The sequence below is a fragment of the Pongo pygmaeus genome, chromosome 23 (assembly GCF_028885625.2).
Source record: "Pongo pygmaeus isolate AG05252 chromosome 23, NHGRI_mPonPyg2-v2.0_pri, whole genome shotgun sequence".
NCBI lineage: Eukaryota > Metazoa > Chordata > Mammalia > Primates > Hominidae > Pongo > Pongo pygmaeus.
Genome location: NC_085931.1, coordinates 27,014,135 through 27,039,971, shown reverse-complemented (window position 1 = coordinate 27,039,971; position 25,837 = coordinate 27,014,135). Strand labels below are relative to the sequence as shown.

At 36.4% G+C, this 25,837-nt stretch overlaps 1 protein-coding gene across 2 annotated transcripts in view; it reads right to left on the bottom strand.

The window, feature by feature from the left end:
* Positions 1-1,140: 1,140 nt before the first annotated feature.
* The window catches only part of XKR3 (XK related 3), a 65,949-nt gene continuing 41,252 nt past the window's right edge, over positions 1,141-25,837 (bottom strand). For both annotated transcript variants that reach the window (XM_054470541.2, XM_054470543.2), the window contains 3 exons: positions 25,414-25,758; positions 17,449-17,702; positions 1,141-2,069 (listed from right to left, as the gene is read on the bottom strand). In XM_054470541.2, coding sequence (XP_054326516.1) covers positions 1,396-2,069; positions 17,449-17,702; positions 25,414-25,748 — 1,263 coding nt within the window. In that variant the 5' untranslated portion in view covers positions 25,749-25,758 and the 3' untranslated portion in view covers positions 1,141-1,395. The remainder of the gene's footprint in view (positions 2,070-17,448; positions 17,703-25,413; positions 25,759-25,837) is intronic.

Below are 25,837 nucleotides of genomic sequence, written 5' to 3'. Positions count from 1 at the left end.
AAGACAAAAATGGTCAAGTTTATGTTTAACTATGTTTAATTTTATTTATTTATTTTATTTACTTATTTAATGTATTTATTTTGAGATGGAGCCTCACTCTCTCACCCACGCTGGAGTGCAGTGGTGCAATCTCACCTCCCCACAATCTGCACCTCCCAGGTTTCAGCGATTCTCCTGGCTCAGCTTCCTGAGTAGCTGGGACTATAGGTGCATGCCAACACGCCCAGCTAATTTTTATTGTCTTTTTAGTAGAGACGGGGTTTCTTCATGTTAGCGAGGACAGTCTCCATCTCCTGACCTCATGATCTGCCCATCTTGGCCTCCCAAAGTGCTGGGATTACAGGCGTGAGCCATCAAACTTGGCCTTATTTATTTATTTATTTTTTTGGAGACAGTCTCACTTTGTCGCCCAGGCTGGAGTGCAGTGGTGCGATCTTGGCTCACTGAAACCTCCACCACCTAGGTTCAAGCGATTCTCCTGCCTCAGCCTCCCTAGTAGCTGGAATTACAGGTATGTGCTACTGTGCCTGGCCAATTTTTGAACAACTGTATATTTAATGATGCTTCACCACCAATCATCAGGGAAATGCTAATTAAAACCAACAATGCACCTTCTCTCAAAAATGTTAGAACAGCTATTATCATGAAGATGAAAGATGACAAGTGTTACTGAGAATGTAGAGCAAAGAGAATCCTTGTGCACTGTTGGTAGGAATGTAAATTCGTATTTCAAATTATTAACATGATTATTTATTTTTAATTGAAAAGTTTTTGTGCTTTAAGATGCATTAATATGAGTTGCTTTCTGTTAGTCAAAGTTCAATGAGAAATTAATTTATATTAATTTAGTTCCCCTAAATTAATATAAATAGGAGCAGTCTCATAAGACTTGCCTTTCAGATTCTCCTTAAGTACAGAATAAAACCTGTGGTAAATACTCTTTCTGAAGAAAACATGTTCACTGATAATGTATACACTACAAACACTTGTTAAAGGCATAGTTTCCAAAAATGTACTAGGTGAAAAATGCATTACGGTCATTTTTCCTCCTCAGTTTTTGGATACAGATGGATTTTTTATTTTGTTTTATTTAATGAATTGTATAATTATAGTTAAGAAAACAAAAATTACTAATGCACGTTCACAGGAGAAAAATGAATTTTATTAGAAACCACTTCCAAGATTTTGCTGTGTATATTTTTTTAATTTAAGAGCCTCTTAACAAGTCACATTCAGCGTCTTTACTCATTGTTCTGTGAAAGTACATATGTATATTTTATGAATATGTCATACTTTTTTTGATTTAAAAATATCCAACCCTACTCCAGGAGTGATAGTAATTCCTCAGCTGCTTATTTTTATTCTTTTGAGTTTTCTCTAGATGTTTACATAATATTACGGTGCTTCTGGCTGATTTTCAGTACGTCCTGGCAACACTTTGCCTGACCGCCTTGGGTACAAATACTGATAGAAGAGGAGCATAAAGCCAATGGCCAATAGGTAGGTTATGATGAGCTGCACGGCAATTAATGAGTCACAACAACCCAGCGAAGTTTTCCCTCCAAAGAACCTAAATACCAATATCATTATCACATTTTCTAAAAACTGAAAGCTGTAGTGTAGGATTCCATGGCTCCACCTCTGTCTCCCGTCAATTATTTTGTCATCTGACAACTGCAGTTTCACTGCTGACCAGCAGGAGAAGTTGATGGCAGCATATAGTAGTGTGATCAAGATAAGGGTCAGTACTGTCCCCACCATATTGGAATTATTTTCTGCGTTGCTAGGAAGATGAGCTCCATTTTTCCAAAACTCCAGCCACGGTGCCAACAATGATACAAAATATATGATTAATAAAAAGGGTAGGCTCTTCAGTTTCAGAGATGCAGTGAAAAATGCCAGAGTCACTACACGTGAGATAACCTCCAAAAAACGCCATACCATGACACAGATGAATTCTATCGGCTGTAGCTTAATGGTAGTATCATCACTGCTGATCTGGATGGCCAGTATATTGCAGTGAATGGCCCCATAAGTAACTGATAACAGGGAACATGTTATCAGCAATGCTATTAAAGACAAACATGAAAATGTTAGAGAATATTTTTCATTAGTAATGACCACTTTCTTTTTTAAACTTGCCATTTTAAGATATATTCTTCCTCACCCACCTCCTTTAGCAAATCATTTACTTATAAAAAGAAAGGTTTGTTAATCTTCCATTTTCAGGGATACAGTAAGTATAGGCATGCAAAACATATATTACACCTTGGAAAATCAAGTAATAAGCAAATACATACATATCTACATTTATACATGTATATACACATTCCCTCAAAGAAAAGACTGGCACAGATAAAATGGGAGAGACACATTCAGATCTGATGCTATAAGGTGCGACAGCACATAGAAAGCAGTCTCAATTAAAAAAAATTACCTGAATTAGACATTGAAAAGACAGTTCCATTCTTTATAGAAAGTTAAGAGTGTCAACTAGGAAGTTAGCATGTGAAATAGGAGACTAATATAATATAAACTGTGTTTTAGGCTATCGTGGTAACAGAAAAGAAGAAATAAGCTGTGGAGTTAAAGTAAATCCTGGAAGTGGAGCTGACAGATTCTGCTGAGTGATGGAATACAAGGTACTAGAGAAGCAGAAAAAATAAAAAGTTACAGAAATTAAGAACTGTGTGTGGCCGGGAGCGGTGGCTCACGCCTGTAATCCCAGCACTTTGGGAGGCCGAGGCGGGTGGATCACAAGGTCAGGAAATCGAGACCATCCTGGCTAACACGGTGAAACCCCGTCTCTACTAAAAATACAAAAAATTAGCCGGGCGTAGTGGTGGGCGCCTGTAGTCCCAGCCACTTGGGAGGCTGAGGCAGGAGAATGGCGTGAACCCAGGAGGCGGAGCTTGCAGTGGTCTGAGATTGCGCCACTGCACTCCAGCCTGGGCGACAGAGCGAGACTCCGTCTCAAAAAAAAAAAAAAAGAAGTGTATGTGTGCATGTGGGTGATTGTATGTATCCATGCAATTTTATGAGAAACTTTTTCATAAGTAAAATTATTTTAATTTCAACATTGTTCTCTCAATAATTAGACAAATAAGCACATGGAAGAAAACCAAAATTATGAAGTAGTTGAATAATTGGTTTAAGCACTTTTGTACTACATTCAGTTGAAAGAGAAAAAATTCATTTTACATATACATGCAGGTTAAAAAAATACACTCTTCAGCTGGGCACGGTGGCTCACACCTGTAATCCCAGCACTTTGGGATGCTGAGGTGGGTGTATCACGAGGTCAGGAGATCAAGACCATTCTGGGCGACACAGTGAAACCCCATCTCTACTGAAAATACAAAAAATTAGCCGGGCATAGACCCAGCTACTCGAGAGGCTGAGGCAGGGCAATTACTTGAACCCAGGAGGCAGAGGTTGCAGTGAACCAGGATAGCGCCACTGGACTTCAGCCTGGGCGACAGAACGAGACTCCATCTCAAAAAACAAACAAACAAACAAACAAATAAACACTAACAAAAAACACTCTTCATACACAGTGAACTTAAGCCAGAAAACAAGGAGGCCAAATAGCAAAATAGTCATCCCTCATCTAAATTTATTATTCACTTTCTAACACAATTTAGAAAATGAATATTAACACTCCATTTATTCCTTAAGGAATACTCAAAGTGAAACTCTAAAACATTAGCATTGTAACTGCATTTATGAGAAATGAGACTGAATATAATAAATGACCTAAAAATTAAATGTTTGAAAGTAAAATTTGGCCAGGTATGGTGACTCATACCTGTAATCCTACCTTTAGGAGGCTGAGGTGAATGGATCACTAGAGCCCAGGAGTTCAAGATCAACCTGGGCAACATGGTGAAAACCTGTATCTACAAAACACACACACACACACACACACACACACACACACACACACACGGTGAAAACCTGTATCTACAAAACACACACACACACACACACACACACACACACACACACACACACACACACACACACACACACAGTCCCAGCTATTCAGGAGGCTGCAGTGGGAGGATTGCTTGAGCCCAGGAAGTAAACATAGGACTTTCACTTGGGTCTTTATTTTTCTGTGCCTTCACCTCAGCACTTTGGGAGGATGATATCAAGGGGCAAACTTCTAGACACATCCTGACAACAGATGAGAAACTGTGGCCTCAGCAGGATGGAGTCAAGTTCCAGTCAACATTCCTACTGGTTGACTGAATAAACCTCAGAGGGAAGACCATGGCAGCTTGCAGGCCTTGAGTGCATCCAGTGCTCTACTGTGGGCTACAGGTGAAACCTGGCACTGAGTCAGCTTTGGTGGTCAAATTACTTCAGCCATCAAAGTCTAGGCATTAGGATTCCTCCTACTTCTACCAGGGCTGAAGCTATCATAGACTTAAAGACCTTAATTTCCTTCTTCTTCTTGCCCTGAATCTCTGGACAGGCTTACTGTAGAAAGAAGCTTCCAAACAAAGCCCAGCCATGAACACTGAATCAGGCGCCTATATCATTGTGCAGATAACAATGCATAGTCACAAAGATCAGGATCAATGACGAGAACATCATGGCACCAAGTGGACAAAATAAGGTGCCAGTTGTGAGTGATCCGAGAGAGATGGGCATGGACACATAGCCTGACAAAAAATTCAAATACTTATTTTAAGACAATGTAGTGGACTTAAGGAAAACGCAAACAATTCAGAAATTTATCAGAGAAACTTAGCAAGGAGATTGAAATAATGGGAGGAAAAAACTAACAGAAATGTTGAAGATAAAAACACAATAAAATAAAAAAAATGCAATTGAGAGCACTGACAGAAGTGGCCAAGCAGAAAAACTCAAGGACAGATCAATTAAAAATATACAGTCAGAAGAAAAAAAAAGAAATCTAGAAAGTTCATAGGATTTATGGGATAACATCCAAAGAACAAATGTAGTAGTCACTGGTGTTCAAGGAAAAGCTGGGTGCAATGGCTCACACCTGTAATCGCAGCAAATTGGGAGGCGGAGGCGGGTGGATCACATATGGTCAGGAGTTTCAGAGCAGAGTGCCCAACATGGTGAAACTGTGTCTCTACTAAAAATACAAAAATTAGTCAGGTGTGGTTGGTGGACACCTGTAATCCCAGCTACTCAAGAGGCTGAGGCAGGATAATCACGGAACCCAGGACACGGAGGTTGCATTGAGCCAAGATCACGCCATTGCACTCCAGCCTGGGCAACAAGAGCAAAACTCCATCTCAAATTAAAAAAAAAAAAAAAAAGCACATTGTAGAAAAAAAAGTATAAAGTCTATTTAGAGAAATAATAAAAAATTTTCCAAATCTAAATAAAAACATAAATATTCAGGTAAAGGAATATTGAAGTCTTCCAATAAGATTAAATCCAAATAATATTGCCATGGCTTAATATAATCAAACCAACAAATATCAAAGACAAAGAGAGCATACAGAATTAAGCAGGATAAAAAAGAAAATCTCATATCAGGAATATACATATATATTTAATATATGCATATATAATGTAAATATTAATAGATGCAAAGGGAGAAAAAAACTACAAGGTACTAATAGAAAACTTCAGCACCTTACTTTCAGAAATGAATAGATCATGCAGACAGAAAATCAGTAAGTAAACATCAGATTAAAATGCACTGTAGGGCAAATGGACAAAACAGTTACAGAACTATCCATCCAAGAGTTATAGAATACACATTCTTCTCTACTGCATACATGGAACATTTTCCAGGATATATCATACGTTAGGCCAAAAAACACATCTTGATGAATTTGAAGAGATCAAAGTCATACAGGGTATCTCTTCTGATATCACTAATTCATAAGTACATGAAAATTAAATAACATACTCCTGAACAACCAGTGAGTCAATGAAGACATTACACAGAAAATACCATATTTCTTGAGACAAAAATAGAAACAGAACACATCAAAACCTACTGGATATGACCAAAGCAGCTTTAAAGGGAAAATTATGGCAATAAATGTCTTCATCAAAAAGAAGATACCAAATACACCAAACCAAAGAATTAGAAAAACAAAAAGCTAAAATCAAAAGTAAAAAAAGTCACTAATAAATATAATCAGAGACAAAAAAGGAGATGTCATAACTGACACCCAGAAACAAATTAATGGTAAGAAATCAAATCAGCAATAAAAAGTTACCCATTAAAGAAAAGCCCAGGACATGATAGATTAACTGCTGCATTCTACCTACCACTAAAAAATAACTACTATCAATTCTTTTTAACCTAGTGGAAAAAAATAAAAAAAAGAAGATATGTGAACTGTTCCAGTTCATTCTGTGGGGCCAGTATTATGCTCAATACAAAACCAGACAAGGACACAACAAAGAAGAGAAAACTACAGGCTAATATACCTGATTAACATAATGTAAAAATCCTCAACAGCATACTGGGAAACTGAGTTACAACGCACATTTAGAAAATCATTCATGATTTTCCATGATCAAGTGAGATTACAGGAATACAGGAATGGTTTAATACACAAGAATCATTAAATGTCATACATTACATCAACAAAATAAATAACAAAATCTAGGTGGTCATTTCAATAAATAAAAAAGCCATTTGACAAAATTCAACATCTTTTTATAATAAAATCTCTCAACAAATTATGCATAGAACAATTGTAACTCAATACAACAAATGACATAAACAAGAATAACCAAATGCTTTACATGACAAACCCATAGCTAACATCACACTCAATGGGAGTTCAAAGTTGAAAGCTTCTCTCTGAAGATCTGAAAGGAGCCTAAGAAGTTCACTTTAACTGCTTATATTAACATAATCCTGAAAGTCTTTAGCCAGAGCAACTGGACAAGAGAAAGAAAAGGCACCCAAATTGGAAAGAAAGAAGTAAAATTGCCATATTTCCTAATGATATTATATGGAAATCCCTAAACACACCACTGAAAAGCAGTTAGAACTATTTCAGAAAATCAGTCGAGTTTCAGTTTACAAAATCAACATATAAATTAAGTAGCGTTTTCATATACTAATACGAAAATATCTACAAAAAAACCTCAAGAAAATAATCCCATTTACAACAGCTATGGGAAAACGAATGAACAAAAAACCTTTGGAGTAAATTTTACCAAGGAGGTAGAAAATAATCTGCATTCTGAAAATTATGAAGTCCTAATAAAAAATTAAAATAACATAAATCAATGGAAAGATATCTATGCTAATTGATTGGAAAAAAGTAATGTGGTTAAAATGTTTATAGGACCCAAATAGGTCCACAGATTCAATGCAATCTCTATCAAAACACCAATGGCATTTTTCACAGAAATAGAAAGAAATTAAAAATTAATATGAAACCACAGAAAAAAACCCTGAATAGCCAAAGCAATCCTGAAGATGGCCATAGGTTTGGGGAGTGAACCCATAGAGCTGGAGGCATCACAATGCTATAAACCAATGCAACTGAGTATAGTGAGCACAAATAAATCCACACATGGATAGCCAACTGATATTCTACAGAGGTGCCAAGAACACAAAATGAGGAAAGTCAGTCTCTTCAATAAGTGGTGCTGGGAAAACAAGAGAGCTACATGCAGAAAAACAAAATCAGAACCCTATCTCTTACCACATACAAAAAATAACTCAAATACACTAAAAAGCCTATAGTGCAGTCGCATGTACCTATAGTTCCAGCTACTCAGGGGTCTGAGTCAGGAGGATCACCTGAACCTAGGAGTTCAAGGCTATAGCATGCCACACTCACGCCACTGCACTAACCCTAGGCAATACAGTGAGACCTCATCTGTAAAAATACATTTTTAAAAACGTTTAAAAATAAATATGTAATGAAAACCCTAAACTGTCAAACCTAATAAAACACAGGGCAGACTTAATGACCTTGGTCTGGGCAAGGATTTTTTTTTTTTGGATAAGACCTCAAAACCACAAGCAACAAAACCACCAACAGACAAATGAGGTTTCATCCTACTAGCAAGCTTCCACGCAGAAAAAAAAAAAAAAATCAGAGTGATAGAATGAGAGCAAATATTTGCAAATTATACATCAGACAAGGGGTTAATTAAAATATACAAGGAACTTAAAAATATTCAAAAGCAAAACAAACAAATACCACATGTTCTCACTTATAACTGGGAGCTGAATTATGATTACACATGGACGAACAGAGGGAAACAACACACACTGTGGCCCATTAGAGGCTACAGAGTGGGAGGAGGGAGAACATCAGTGAAAACAACTAATGGACACTAGGCTTAATACCTGGGTGATGAAATAATTTGTACAACAAACCCCTATCATACAAGTTTACTTATATAACAAACCTGCATATGTAGCCCTAAAACTAAAATAGAAGTTAAATTTTAAAAATTAGAAAGAAAAAATAAACAATTCTCCATAAAGAAAATAGGTCTCTTAATAGGCCTTTCTCAAAAGGCATTTTTCAAAAGAAGACATGCAAATCAAAACCAGTATGAGACTTCACCTCATCCTGGTTGGAATGGTCATTATTTAAAGAATAAAAAGAAAAAAGAAACGTTGAAAAAAAAAAAGAATATGGAGGAACGAAAACTCTTGCACATTATGGGTGATAATGTAAATTATTACACCCACTATACATCACTAAACCCATTTTACTCCATGAACAGTTTGGAGCTTCCTCAAAAATTAGAAATTAGTACTAATGCATGATCCAGAAATTCCACTTTTGAGAATGTATCAAAAGGAATTGAATCCAGTATGTTGAAGAGATATATACACTCTCATGTTTATTTCAGCATTATTCACAGTAGCCAAGATATAGAATCACCTCAAGTGTCCATCAGTGAATGAATACATAAAGAAAATGTGGTACATATACACAATGGAATAGTATTCAGCTATAAAAAAGAATGAAATTCTCATCTGCAGCAACAGGGATGAACCCGGAGGACATTACGTTGAGTGAAAAAAAAATGGTCTCACTTTTATGAGAAAACATAAAAGAAAAAAAAAAGACTCTGTGGCTATAGAGAGTGAAACAATGGTTACCAGAGACTGGAGTGGTTATAGGAAAAGAAAGAATGAGGAGAATTTTATCAGAAGATTTATAATAACAGTCAGATAGGAGTAATAAATTTAAAGAGATCTATTGTATAGCAGGGTCACTACAGTTAGTGAAGGTATATTGTTGAAATATGTACACAGAATGGATATTAATTGCTGTTATCAAAAAAAGATAAGTATGTGAGAAACTGCATTTGTTAATTCTCTGGATTTAACTATTCCATATTATATATATACTTCAAACATCATCTTGTACACAATAAAAACATACAATGTAACCTGTCGATGTAAAAATAGAGAAAGAAAGGAGGCGGGGGGGAGAGAGAGGGGGAGAGAGGGAGAGGGAGAGGGAGAGAGAGAGAGAGAGAGAGAGAGAGAGAGAGAGAGACAGAGAGAGAGAGAGAGAGAGACTGACTCTGAGACTAAAGGGGAAAAACAGCCACACCATAAAATTGTATTACACTGACCACTGGTACCATTTTCTTTCTGTTTTTTGCTTTTGTTGTTGTTGCTGTTGTTGTTGTTGGAAGGGATGGAGGTTTGCTCTTGTTCCCCAGGCTGGAGTGCAATGGCACTATCTCGGCTCACTGCATCCTCCGCCTGCTGGGTTCAAGCCATTCTCTTGCCTCAGCCTCCCGAGTAGTTGAGATTACAGGTACCTGCTACCATGTCCAGCTAATTATTGTATTTTTAGTAGAGACAGACAGGACTTCACCATGTTGGCCAAGCTAGTCTTGAAACCCTAACCTCATGTGATCCACCCACCTTGGCCTCCTAAAATGCTAGGATTACAGGCGTGAGCCACCATGCCCAGCCTACACTGACACAATTTTCATATGTTTATAAATAGGTGTCCGTCTACATTTTTTCAGTTAACAGAAAGCAAATAATTATAAACCTTTTTAAAAAAATTAGTGGTAACAGGAAAAGTGAACACACAAATACACACAGTCTACAGATCTGTGCGTACAATGAAAACTGCATCTAATGCCATGAAGCTAGTAGAACTTATTTGTAAAAAAATTTCCAACTATAGATCCTATCCCATGGGATAGGGTTGTGGTTGTATAGTTATAGGTTTATTCAGCCATCATTTGTTTTACTGCTGAAGGTCCCATATAATTCAATAATTTTGGACACATGTAAACATGTACCTAACTGTTTCTCATTTGGTTTGAATGCCCACTTGTCAAATATCTATTTATTTGACAAACAACTTCTTAGGCTTAGTTTGTTGTTCACATATATGCTAAAAACTTCCCTTGTTACGAAAGAATTTCAAATGACATCTGATGTCAAATGACATCTTTGTGATAAAATACTATATATTCCATGTCTTTTAGTGATGTTTTGTTCAAGTCTATATTTATCAACTCTGAAAATAAAAAACGATTACCTTCCTTTTACATGTTGCAACCAGCACCTCCCTCTTAAACGCCAAATAAAAATGTTTTGATTTTATTTTACCTTTGCAGATAATCAACATGCATCTGTTCAACTAGTTATCTTCCTATTCATATATACTTGAACAGCATATATCTAAATGTCTACATTACTGGTGACTATTTTTTATTTTTTATTTTATTTTATTTTTTGAGGCGGAGTTTTGCTCTTATTTCCCAGGCTGGAGTGCAATGGTGCCATCAATGGTGCCATCTTGGCTCACTGCAACCTCTGCCTCCCGGTTTCAAGTGATTCTCTTGCCTCAGCCTCCCCAGTAGCTGGGATTACAGGCATGCTCCACCACGCCCGGTTAATTCTGTATTTTTAGTAGAGGCAAGATCTCTCCATGTTGGCCAGGCTGGTCTCTAACTCCTGACCTCAGGTGATCCATCCGCCTCGGCCTCCCCAAAGGGCTAGGATTACAGGCGTGAGCCACTGCCCCTGGCCCTGGTGACTATTTTTTGAATTTGACATGATAGGGTAATGAAAAGGTGCAAAGACAGTGCAGACATGTTCAATGTACACTTACATATTCCCCCAAAGGCTGCATTTTAAATAATTTTGCGTAATTCCAGTACACAGGTTAAGAGAAAACTGACATTGGTTCAGTGTGTGTGTTGGGGGTTCTATTTCATGTTATTTAGGTGTAGATTCAGGTAACTGCCACTACAATCATGTTATTGAAGAGAGCAGAAATCACCTGGTGACCATAAAACAGACCACCCAGAGACAAAACTTCTTATCTGAGGAATTTAAATGGGAGCAAAGACTACCTGGTGACCATCAAATAGGCTGTCAAAGAGGCTAAACTCCTTGCCTGGGAATTTAGAATCAAATTTTCTGAATATCTAAAGTCAGCATGTCGTTTTGGGTCTCTTTCAACATTTACTGTAAGTTACTAAAATTTCAAATCAACCCAGGAAGCCAAGCAATGCAATAAAGAAATTCAAGAGCTGAAAGATGAAATAGCCACTTAAAGAAAGACCAAAAATTGACTTCTTCAGCTGAAAACTTCACAATAAGAACATTATAATAAAATGGAAGTGTTAAGAGGGGAATAGACCAAGCTGAGGAAAGAATTTCAGAGCTCCAAGACTGGTTCTTCAAATCAACTTGGTCAAACAATAATAAAGCAAAAATAATTCAAAATGAATAAAACATCCAAGAAATATGGGGTTATGTAAAGCGACCAAATCTAGGACTTGACTCACCAGCATTCCAGAGAGAAAAGGAGAAAGAATAAGCAACTTGAAAAATAAATTTGAGGAGACAGTCATGAAAGTCTTCCTCATCACACTAGAGAGGTCAACATCCAAATCCAAATAAAATAGAGAACCCCAGCCAGATGCTATGTAAGATGACCATTCCCAAGGCACATAGTCATCAGATTCACCAAGGTCAGTGCAAAAAGAAAGAAAGAAACAAACAAACAAAAGAAAGGAAACAAACATGAAAATATAAATGCAGCTAGAGAGAAGTGGCAGGTCACTTATAGAGAGAACACCATCAGGATGGCAGCAGACCTCTTAGCAGAAACCAGAGACTGGTGGCCTATTTTCAACATTAAAAAAAAAAAACCCAAGAATTGTATATCCCACCAAACTAAGATTCATAAGGAAAAAAGAAATAAAATTATTATCAGACAAACAAATGCTAAGGGCATACACTTCAAGTAGATTAGGCTTTCAAGACAAACTCAAGGGAATGCCAAACATGCATTTGAAAGAATGGTATCTGCTCTCACAAAAGCATACTTAAGCACAAGCCCACATGCACTTTAAAGCAGCTACACAATGAAGTCTACCTAACAACCAGCTAACAACATAACAGGATCAAAATCACACATATCAATACTAACCTTGAATGACACACAGTGGTAGGCTGAATAAAAAGACAAACCCAACCATCTGTGGTCTTCAAGGCACTCATCTCACATCCAATGACACCTGCACCCTCAAAGTAAAGGAGCGGGTAAGATCCATCATGCTAATGGAAAACAAAGAGAGCAGGAAAACAGATGTGAAACCAGTGAAAATTGAGAAGGACAAAGAAGGACATTACATAATAATAATGGGTACAATCAAACACTGTCCTAAATACACATACATACAAAAATGAAGCACCGATTTCTAGAACAGGTTCTTCTTGACTAACAAAGAAACTCTGGACTTAAACTCAACACTTGACCAACTGGAACTAACACATCTACAGAATGAACATGCCACCCAACAAATGAAGAATTGTCATTCTTTTCATCTGCACAGAATATAGCCTAAGATTGACTGAGCAATTTACTAAGGCAAGCCTCATTAAATTCGAAAGAAACAAATCACACGAAGCACACTCTTGGTCCACGGTGCAATAAAAATAGAAATCAATACCAAGAAGATCTCTCAAAATACAAAAATACAGGGAAATCAAACAACTTACACCAGAATAACTCCCAGGTGAATATAAAAATTAAGGCAGAAATTAAAATAATGATTTGAAATAAATGAAAATAGGAAAAACTTTCCCAAATCTCTGGGATGCAGTCAAAGCAGAGTTAATTGGAAAGTTTATAGCCCTAAAATGCCTTCATCAAGAAGTTATAAAAATCTCAAATTAACAATTTAACTTTGCACCTAAAAGAACTGGGAGGGAGGGGGAACCAACACCAAATCTAGCAGAAGAAAATAACTAAAACTAGAGAAGTTAATGAAACTGAGGTGCAAAATAAATATAAAAGATCACTTAAACCAAGAGTTGTCCTTTGAAAATAAAATAAATAAATGGATAGTGTGCTATCTAAATTAACAAAGACAAAAAAAAAGGCTGCATATGATGACTCACCTCTGTAATCCCAGTACTTTCAGAGGTTGACATGGGAGGATCACTTGAGGTCAAGAGTTTGAGACCAGCTTGGCCAACATGGTAAAACACTGTCTCTATTAAAAATAGAAAAATTAACCAGGCATGGTGGTGCATGCCTGTAATCCCAGCTACTCAGGAGGCTGAGGCATGAGAATTGCTTGAACCTGGGAGATGGAAGTGTCAGTGATCCAAGATCATGTCACTGAACTGCAGCCTTGGTGACAGAAAAAAACTCAGTCTCAAAAAAAAAAAGGGGACAAGAAAATCCAAAGAAGTACAATCAAAACAATATAGGCTGTATATGACTGATCCCACAGAAATACAAAAGATCCTCAGAGACAACTATGAACAACTCTATGCACACAAATTAGAAAATCTAGAGGCAACAGATAAATTCTTGGAAGCACACAATCTCCCAAGACTAAATCAAGAAGAGATTGAAACTCTGAATAGGCCAATATCTATGCCTTAAATTGTTTAGGTAATAAAGAACCTACCAATATTTTAAAAAAAAATCCCTGGAGCAGATGAATTCATAGCCAAATTTTTCGTGATGTACAAAGAATTCATAACAATGCTATTATAATTATTCAAACAAACGGTGGAGGAGCCTTTTTCCCATCTCATTCAATGAGCCCAGATTCTATGAGCCCAGCATCAGCCTGATACCAAAACCTGGCAGAGACACAAGAAAACTTCTGGCCAATATCCCTCATGAACACAGATGCAAAAATCCTTAACAAAATCTCAGCAAACTGGATCTCACAGTGCATCAAAAAGCTAGTACACCACAATCACAGTAGGCTTTTTTCCTGGAATGCAAAGCTGGCTCAACATATCCAAATCAATAAATGTGATCACCACATAAACAGAATCAAAAGTAAAAACCAAAACAGAAAAAGGGATTGATAAAATCAAACATCTCTTCATGATAAACTCAACACATTAAGCATCAAAAGAATGTACCTGAAATAATAAGAGTCTTCTATAACGAACCCATAGCCAACATCATACTGAATGGGCAGAAGCTCAAATTATTTGATGCTATCCCTGTCAAACTGCCAATGTCATTCTTCACAAAATTAGAAAAAATACTATTCTAAATTTCATGTGGAACAGCAACAACAAAAAGCCCAATTAGTCAAAGCAATCATAAGCAAAAACAACAAAGCCAGTGATGTTACACTACCTGACTTCAAACTACACTTAAAAGCTGCAGTAGCAAAAACAGCTTAGCACTGGAGCAAAAACAGACACAGAGACCAAGAAAACAGGTCAGGGAACCCAGGTATAAAGCCACACACCTATAACCATCTGATGTTTGACAAGGGCAATGAAACAAGCAATGGGAAAAGGATTACCTTTTAAATAAACGAATCTAGGATAACTGGCTAGCCACATGTAGAAGACTTAAACTGTACTCCTACCTTTCACCATATACAAAAATTAACGCAAAATGGATGAAATGTTTAAATGTAAGACCTCGAACTATAAAAATTGTGGAAAATAACCTAGGAAGTATTATTTTAAACACTGATAGTGGCAAAAAAATTTTAGCTAAGTCCCCAAATGCAATTTTGCATAAAAAACAAAAATAGAAAATTGGGACCTAATTAAACTAAAGGTTTTCTGCACAGCAAAAGAAACTGTAAACAGAGCAAACAGACAACCTACACAATGGGAGAAGATATTTGCAAACTATGCATCCAGCAAAGGCTTAAGATCCAGAATCTATAGGGAACTTAAATCAACAAGCACAAAACAAATAACTGTTAAAAAATAGGCAAAAGTGGCCAGGTGCAGTGGCTCACGCCTGTAATCCCAGCACTTTGGGAGGCTGAGGCAGGCAGATCACGAGGTCAGGAGATCGAGACCATCCTGGCTAATACGGTGAAACCCCGTCTCTACTAAAAATACAAAAAAATTAGCTGGGCGTGGTGGTGGGCGCCTGTGGTCCCAGCTGCTTGGGAGGCTGAGGCAGGAGAATGGCATGAACCCAGGAGGCAGAACTTGCAGTGAGCCGAGATTGCGCCACTGCACTCCAGTCTGGGCGACAAAGTGAGACTCTGTCTCAAAAAAAAAAAAAAAAAAAAAAAAAAAAAAAAAGGTAAAAGAAAACAAACAGACACTTCTCCAAAGAAGACATACAAGTGGCCAACAAGCATATGAAAAACTGCTCAGCATAAGTTCATGTGCGGTGGCTCACTCCTATAATCCCAGCACTTTGGGAGGCCGAGGTGGGTGGATAACCTAAGGTCAGGAGTTCAAGACCCGCCTGGCCAATATAGCAAAACCTTGTCTTTACTAAAAATGTAAAAATTAGCTGGGCATGTTGGCACATGCCTGTAATCACAGCTATCTGGGAGGCTGAGGCACGAGAATCACTTGAATCTGGGAGGTGGAGGTTGCAGTGGGCCAAAATCATGCCAGGGCACTCCAGCCTTGGCAACAAGAGTGAAACTCCAGCTCAAAAAACAACAACAACAAAAACCCCCACAATTTCAGCATCAGTAATCATCAGAGAAATGCAAATCAAAACCACAATGAGATAGTATCTCACACCAGCAAAAATGGCTATTATTAACATGTCAAAAACCAACACATGCTGGGTGAGGATGCTGAGAAAGGGGAATGCTTACACACTGCTGATAGAAGTATAAGTTAGATCAGCCATTGTGGAAAGCACTCTGGAATTTTCTCAAAGAATTTAATACACAGCTACCCTTTCAATCCAGCAATCCCATTAGTGGATATGTACCCAAAGGAATATAAATCATTCTATGTCCAAGACACATGCAGTCGCATGTTCATTGCTGCACTATTCACGATAGCAAAGACATAGGATCAACTCAGGTGCCCATCAATGGTACACTGGATAAGGAAAATAATTGATTAATTTCTTTTGTATGGTTGCATAGTATTCCATGTATGTGTATGTGGAATACTGTGCAGCCATACAAAATAAATAAATCATGTCATTTGCATGAACATAAATGCAGGTGGAGGCCATTATCCTAAGCAAATAAATGCAGGAATAGAAAACCAAATAGATTTATTACTCATAAGCAGAAGCTGAACATTCAGCACACCTGAACATAAATATGGAAATAACAGACATTGTCGACCACTATTGGGTGCAGGGAAGGACAGGGTGGGCTAAAAAAAAACTCCCTATTGTATACTATGCTTACTATCTGGGTGATGGGATCCACACTCCAAATCTCAGTATCTCACAATATTCCCATGTAACAAACCTGTACATATACTGTACATGTACTCCCTGTATTTAAGGTAAAAATTTAAAATAAAAGATACAGAACTATTTGCCTGGTGACTTTTATAAAATTTTATAGTCTTAGGCACACTCTAATTTTCATGCAGTTTCGACTTCTATTAAAAGCAATGCTGTTTGGCCGGGCGCAGTGGCTCATGCCAGTAATCCCAGTACTTTGGGAGGCCAAGGCAGGTGGATCACGAGGTCAGGAGATCGAGACCATCCTGGCTAACACAGTGAAACCCCATCTCTACTAAAAATATGCAAAAATTAGCTGGGTGTGGTGGCGGGCACCTGTAGTCCCAGCTACTCGGGAGGCTCAGGCAGGAGAATGGTGTGAACCTGGGAGGCGGAGCTTGCAGTGGGCCGAGATCGGGTCACTGCACTCCAGACTGGGCAACAAAGCGAGATTCTGTCTCAAAAAAAAAAAAAAAAAAAGCAATGCTGTTTATACAAGGCAGATTATAACAAAAATATGTTTTAGATAAAAACATAATTCTTCCACTTCATCTCCAAATATTACATCAAGCTTAATTTAACCCTTCAGGGTCAATAAAATAAATTGATGCTAACTTTTATTTATATTAAATTTCTATGGATTCCAGCAGCATCTTTTTATAATCTGCTAATCAAATAAATTAATAGAAACTCAATCTTATAAAAAATTCAGTGCAACTGTAAATTGGGATTACATATTTCAACTTCTCAATTTCTGTTATATTAGCACACCTTATTGACCTTTGTCTGTCTTTCAGCATCAAGTAACTCAACGTACCTCTACCCAAAGGCCATTCTCTTATAGTGAGAGTGATATATATCTGCAAAATTAATTGTGGAACAGAACCGAGAAAAGCCTGAATCACTGACATGTACTTGAAAGCCTTCTGCTGCATGAAATTATCCCGGATTGAGAATGCAATCTCCCTTTCCAGCATCGTGTTTCTCTTTGTGATGCTAACTTCACTCTCTTCCTTCTCCTGTTTAAGATTTTTCAACAATTTGTGGTAATTTATAATGGTCTGCAAACACCTGTTAACATGAAGTAACATCCAAGATTAACATTTATTGGTGACAGACATCTAGAAATATTTGAAAGTTTATCAGTAGAGGAACTCTTAATTTTGAAATTATACTATCAAATGGCAAACATTAACTTAATCACACTGGAATAAAAAATAAGTTTCTAACAGTTTCTAATATTATTATTTATGGTAGTTCTTCCCCTCATTTTCAGCTTCAAATAATACGTAACTGCAGTCTGATAAACAAAAATTCAAACAGCAGATGAAAAAGTAAAAATTCCCTCATTTATACACCATTCAATTCACTTTCTCAAGGTCAGTTTGATTAAATAATATCACAATTTTTTTCTAACGCATTTATATTCTGACACATACAAAAGCTATTTCTCCAGAAACATACTATTCTGACAACTTTTTAAAGACATCAATGTTTTTAGGTGTTCTTCCCATGACACAAATGTCAACTGCCTCAAAGGAAGGACCCCAAATTTTCATTGGAACATATTTTGACTTATGATTTTTCTCTAGTGATGAAATTTAGCTCATTTAGCATTATTTTAAGACAGCAGTCTAAAAAAACTCAATGAACGCTTAAAACAGCCACAGGTAAGTGACAAAAACATACACAGATATGATCTATAGTGGAGTTTAACTTCAAAGTAGTCCTCAAAGAACTTTCACAAATAAAAATCTACGAGAAATAAGCAGATCTTTATAAAAAATCACAAAACATGAATAAAAACAAGATACCATGAATAAGAAGCACAAGATGACCCCAACGTATTTCCTATGTAAAATTTACCAAACCAAAAAATATTTACTTTTTGAAGAAATAATGGAGTACTTCAGAAGTATGAAAAAATAATGCTTCTCAATGATGAGCAAGTATTAAAAAGAACCAACAATCTCTAGAAAACAAAATATAAAAATCACTGGGTAAATTAAATAGTTGAAAGCTAATTAGATAATTGAAAAATAACTTTAACAAAACTACAAAAATATGTAGCAAAGAGAGAAAGAAGCATCTAATATATGATGGAGATTATAGGGCATTTAAGAAAAGAGTGACAAAGCCTACACTTCTGATCAGAATTTTAAAAGAATACAGGAAGTGGCAGTATTTTTAAAATAATGACTAGAAAAAGAGTTTCAAATTGTGACAATCATGAATTCTCAGATTAAGGAAGTCTCATATATCCTAGGCAGAAAAGAATAAAATTAAATAAGTGTGGCCAGGTTCACTGGCTCATGCCTGGAATCCCAGCACTTTGGGAGGTCGAGAAGGGGCGGATCCCTTGAGCTCAGGAGTTGGAGACCAGCCTGGGCTACATGGTGAAATGCTATCTCACCTAAAAATACAAAAATTAGCCTGGTGTGGTGGTGCGTGCCTGTAGGTAGTCCCAGTTATTGCTGAGGCAGGAGTATCGCTTGAGCCTGGGTGGCAGAAATTGCAGTGAGCTGAGATTACACCACTGCTCTCCAACCTGCACAACACGGCAAGATGCTATTTCAAAAAAATAAATATATAAGTAAGTGTAAGTTTTAAAATAACGCAATGCCGGCAAATAGACTAAACGTACATGTTCAGAACTACAAGTCGTCAGGTGTTAAAGAGTTATAATTAAAGCATAAGAACAAGAAATAAAAGCTATCAGCAAAAAAAAAAAATGCAAACAACAGAAAAGGCAGAAAAGGCTGTTTGTGCTTTTATAAAATCAGAAGAAACATTTCAATGCAAAAAAAAGCATCATCAGCATAATAAAGGTCAGTGCACAATATTATTTTGTCAGAAAATTATATTAATTTTAAGCTTCTATACACCCAATAACTTGCAAAAATGAACAAATCCAGCACAAATCTAAAAGAAAAGTATGTGACTAAATGGTCTGGAGCCCATTTTCTCTAATACAAACTGCAATTTTCCAAAAAGGAGGCATTGTTAAAATTTATAAAAAATCATTAATGTAAGTAACACGCTTCTTTAAACAAACAGGATATTTTCAATATCTCCAAAGTCTCCTCTGTCATTGTCTACTACTGTACCTCTCTCTCACCATGTAATCCAATGGCCATAACATATCATTTCTTTAGATCTTATTAACTAGCTCTTCTTTAGCAATTATGAAATGTATGATAAATTAAATAGAAAATCATATCACTATACCTTTTAGATACTTTTGACCTTTAAGTACACACTATCATTTATTATCTCTATCTTCTGACCAAATAGAAAACAGTTTTTCTCCCATCCCTTGTCTTTCATTATCTTATATGAAGAATTTTATCAGGGTTTGGGGAAGGAAAAATTTATAGATACTTGATTGAATTGCCTTAGCTTCAAAAAGGAAAAAGAAAGAAGATAAGGAGTAAAGGAAAGAAAGAAGATAACTGCAAACATTGAGAGGTAGAATGTCTAATATTTAATCCTAACAGATAATTCGTGTAAACCATGCCAGTCTTTCTCTTTTTTTTTTTTTTTTTTTGAGACAGAGTTTGCTCCGTTGCCAGGCTGGAGTGCAGTGGTGCGATATTGGTTCACTGCAACCTCTCCCTCCCAGGTTCAAGTGATTCTCCTGCCTCAGCCTCCCAAGTATCTGGAACTACAGGTGGGTGTCACCAAACCCAGATAATTTTGGGGTTTGTAGTAGAGACAGGGTTTCACCATGTTGGCCCGGATGGTCTCGATCTCTTGACCTTGTGATCTGCCTGCCTGGGACTCCCAAAGTGCTGGGATTACAGTCATGAGCCACTGCGCCCAGCAGTCATCCCAGTCTTTCTACAAACTCATTAATTGACACCAAAGGTGATGCTTGTGAAAAACAAAAAAAGGTTTTTCCTTCATCCTTTTCTTTTTATTTTTTTGACATTAAAATAAGACATTAAGACAGCTTTGCAGAAATAAAATAGTCACACAAGTTAAAAAGTTGGCCATGAAAGTAAGACTTTCTACAAACGTGTGTAGATCGTGGAGAGGATGTTAAGCTGTAAAGTTATGTTAATCAGGGACTTCCATGTCAATCCATCTTAAGGTTGGTAGTGTCCTCAATTGACATATATATATATATATACAATTTTCCTCTTAGTTACAGTAGACCAGAATTTAACAATCATTATGTTTTCATAAATTACCTTTCCACTTTTGCATATACTTGTTTTGTTGTCTTAAGACATAAATATAACAAAATCTACTAAAAATGCTATAGCCTGTCAAAAATGAGAAAAAAACTAGAAGAAACTGCAGACCAATATCCTCTATGAACCACAGACAAAAAAGTCCTCAACACCACACTAGAAAGCCACACTCAGCAACATATAAAAAATGATAACACACAATAACCAAATAGGATTTATTTCCGCAACAAGAAGAGATTTGTCAGAGGCATGTGAACTAGAGCAACTCCATCTTAAACAGGAGCTAGGAAAAATAAATGTGAAACATACTGGGCTGCATTCCCAGATATTTAAAGCATTCTAAGTTACAGGATAAAAAGGAGGTTTTATAATGGCTGCCCTTACAGAATACATGGCAAATGTGTTCTAAAATGTGTGTAATAAAAAACTACAGGTCATAATGAACTTGCTAATAAAACAGGTTGCAGCAAAGGAGCCAGCCAAAATACACGAAAACCAAAATGGCCACAAGAGTGACCTCTGGTCATCCTCACTGCTGCGCTCCCACCAGCGCCATGACAGTTTACAAACGCCATGGCAACATCAGGAAGTTACCCTATATGGGCTAAAAAGGGGAGGCATGAATAATCCACCCCTTGTTTAGCACAGCATCAAGAAAGAACCATAAAAATGGGCAACCAGCAGCCTTTGGGCATGCTCTCTCTATGGAGTAGCCATTCTTTTATTCCTTTACTTTCTTAATAAACTTGCTTTCACTTCACATTGTGGACTTGCCCTGAATTTTTTCTTGCACAAGATCCAAGAACCCTCTCTTGGGGTCTGGATCAGGACCACTTTCCTATAACAGATTCAACATATAAAAATCAGTGAAATATATCATGTTAATAGAATAATGAACAAAAATCACAGGATCATCTCAACAGGGAGAAAAAATCATTTTGCAAAATCCAACACATCTCAAAATAAAAACACTCAACAAACAGTACTTTCTCAGACTAGCAAAGACCATCAATTAAGAAAAAAAAAAAGCTAGTACAATATTTCATGCCAAAAATGAGGACTAAGCTCTCATTCTGCAATCTTGCCCAAATCCCTATATAAGGGGTCTGGATACTAATGCCCTACAAACCATCAATTCTCATCAGATGGATTTTAATTAACCCTATATATTGTGACTTACTTTCCAGTCTGACTCTGGCATAACAAAACAAAATAAAGAAGAAAGTAAAAATATTTTACCCCAAAACATATTTTTTCCCCCCATGTTTTGAAATGACCCTACAAAGCTGTCCTATGTGGGGGAAAATTTGGATCTGCACGGAATCTCTATTAATTTCCCCAGATCTTTTACTTCCAGGCCCTCCCAAATCTGAAGAGATTAACTGAAAGTCTAGCACTTTTAAAAGGTGTGAATAGAACACATTTGTCATGTATTCTCTAAGGGCAGCCATTATAAGACTTCAAAAGAACCTTGGTCTCCACAATACTTTATCTTAACCTATTTCCTTTCTATCATTTCAGCTGTTTAGACAAACTCACCCAGTTGTCAACCAGAAAATGTTTAAATTTACCTATAGCCTGGAATCCACCCAACCACCCCACTGCTTTGAGCTGTCAAGCCTTTCTGGAACAAACCAATGTATTTCTTAGTTTATTTGATTGATGTCTCATGCCTCCCTAAAATGTATAAAACCAAGCTGTACCCTGACCACACTGGGCACATGTACTCAGGACTTCCTGGGAACAGTATCATAGCCCATGGTCACGCATATTTAGCTCAGAATAAATCCCTTCAAAATATTTTACAGAGTTTAACTCTTTTCATCGACCAAAGACTGAAAACTTTCTCCCTTATATCAGAAATAAGTGAAACATGTAAACTCATTTTCAATATAGTACTAGAGGTTCTAACCAAAACAGTTAGTTGTTGGGTTACCAGGGAAGACGTGAAAGGCAAACAGATTTAAAAAAGGAGATGTGAAACTACCTCTATTCAAGATGACATAATTTGTATATAGAAAATCTGAAGGAATCCACACAAAAAAACATTAAAGCTAGTAAATAGTTTCAGCATAGTTTCAGTACACAACATCTGTATGCAAAAATGATTTGTATTTCTACATACTAGCAATGAACAATTGAGAACGATGCTTTAAAAACCTTATTTATAATAACCTAAAAAAGAAAATATTTAGAAATAACTTTGACAAGTAAGTGTAAGACCTGTACATTTAAAACTACCAAACATCAACAAAAGAAGTTAAAGACCTAAGTAAATGGAAATACATCACAGGACCGTGAGTTGAAAGGCTTCATATTATTAAGATGACAATACTCCCCAAACTTATCTACAGATTCAATTCATTCCATATCAAAATTAATTGCCTTTATTGTTGTTATTATTATTAACAATATTTGGCAGAAACAAACAACTGATCAGTTGGGAAATGCAAAGCACTCCACATAGCCAAACAATTTTGCAAAAATAATATTATCAACTTAATTAATTTGTTAATTAATACGTTCTACTTAAAAACTTATTACAAAACATTATTCATCAAACTGGTAATAAGTAATACACAGATCAATGGGATAGATAAGACACTCCAAAATATACACTCATATTTACCGTCAGCTGATTTTCAACAAGGCTGCCAGGACCATTCAAAAATGAAATAGAAACCAAAATCACAATGAAATTTTATTCATTCGCATTAGCAGCTATGATTTAAAGAGACAGTAGGAGTGGAGAAGAATGTGGAGAAATAAGAACCCCTAATTATTGCTGGTGGGAGGTAAGGGTGAGGAAGTACAGTTACTTTGGTAAACAGCCTGAGAGTTTCTCAAATGTCAGTCTGACAGTCTGCCAATTCCTCACTAGAGGTCAGGAATTGGAGACCAGCTTGACCAACCTGGTGAAACACTATCTCTAATAAAAGTATAAAAATCAGTTGAGCATGGTTGTGGGCACCTATAATTCCAGCTACTTGGAAGGCTGAGACAGGAGAATCTCTTGAGCTTTGTAGGCAGAGGTTGCAGTGAGCCAAGATTGTGTCAATGCACTCTAGCCTAGGCGAAAAAGAATGATAGTTCATCTCAAAAAAAAAAAAAAAAAAAAAAAAGAAAGTCAATTAAGCAATACTGTCTTATTTACCTCATGTGAAAAACCTTGTAACAGCTGACATCAGATCTGGTAATAATTCAAGGCTCCCTTTATATATTTATATTTTAAATTTATATGTTTATATAATTCACATATAAACATGTATTTCCATTTTATAATGCAGATCACATTTTGTGATGGAATATAGTTAAGGTTTTTTTTTTTGACAGAGTTTTTCTCTGTTGCCTAGGTGCAACTTCTGCCTCCCAGTTTTGAAAGATTCTCTGGCTTCAGCCTCCCAAATAGCTGGGATTACAGGCATGCACCAACACGCCTGGCTATTTTTTTTAGTATTTAGCAGAGACGGTTTTTCACCATGTTGATCAGGCTGGACTCTACTCCTGACCTCAAATGATCCGCCTGCATTGGCCTCCCAAAGAGCTGGGATTACAGGTGTGAGCCACCACGCCCAACCTACAGTTAAGTTTTAAATCAATAACAAAACAGTTAACAATAATAAAAAGTAAAATGAAAATATACTTTGCATAGTATTAACCTAAAATGTAAATCCATGATGCAAGAATCCTAAAAAATATAAAAACTTCAATAAAGAAAACACACCAAAAAAACCCACTTAAGATACATCAATCTTAAACAAATATTAATTCCTATGTGGTCCATAAATATGAAGAATTGTTCTTTCAAAGCACGTTAGTCTTTCCTAAAGTTAATCTATAAGTTTAATTGGATAAAATAAAATTTATCAACATCTAGCTCTGAAATTCACACAGAAAAATAAACTTGAGTTTACCTAAAACACTCAGTGAAAAGAAAGTTATAAAAGAAAGAATTTACCTGCCAAATTTTATGTTTATTCACATATATAGTAACTAAGAATTTAGAACTATAAGACAGATTAACATAACAAAATTTACAGTACTCATGCAAATCAGTGTAGTAACAGACTGAAGTGATATAGAAATGAATTGCTAAGCTATGTTTTGATATTCCAAGTCACAGCTACAAATTCCAGGATGTCTGGAAAATCTACCACTAAAAAGTTAAATTCGCTTCAGTTGACAAATAAAATTTATGAGATTATTTTCAAGCCTTTCTCTCTTCTCACTCACTCTACTCTCATTCCTTAATTTAAGGGTATATTTCTAGGCCTCGTAACTATTTAAAATGCCCGTTAGGCCGAATGAGAAAAATAGTAAAGACTGGACTACAACACATGCATAGAAAGAATAGAAGAAATGACTGACTTATTCCCATTTGCATTTTTAAAAAAACTATCATTACCTTATAACTGATGACAATTAAATAGGAACAGTTACGAAAGTGTGAAAACTAAGTAAATCTAAAAAGGGAAATATTTCAATTCCAGAAACGGTAATTATGGCATCCTTAATCTTTTTAGCCATCTATTTATATTCAATTTACTTGCTGGAGGCAGTGAATGAGAAATATTTGTGTCACTTACCTCACAATAGGTCCTAAAAGAAGAATGTGCCAAAAAAGTAATGCAGCCTTATTTCTCCTCAAATCTTTGTTGAAAAACATCAGGATAATTTGATCCAAAATTACCCCCACAATAATAAAGCTGATGGTAAATGACATCCAGTATCTGTCATTAGCTTTTCGATAAATTTCAAACATATATAAACCAAAGGCAACCTCACCACTGTAGAGAACAGTTGAGAAGAGAATGCTAAAAGGAAAGCTTGTATGGGGTCTCTGGCCAAGGACTATTTCTTCTTCCAAAGATGAAACTCCTCCTGTGCTTTCTTCATCCGTCTCTTCAAACACTGTCTCCATTCTCAGAGTGCTGCTAATTCAAAGTCATCTTGTCAGTGAATCCAGTAGAGTTCAGTATTAAATTTAAACAGAAGTAAACAAGATTCTCT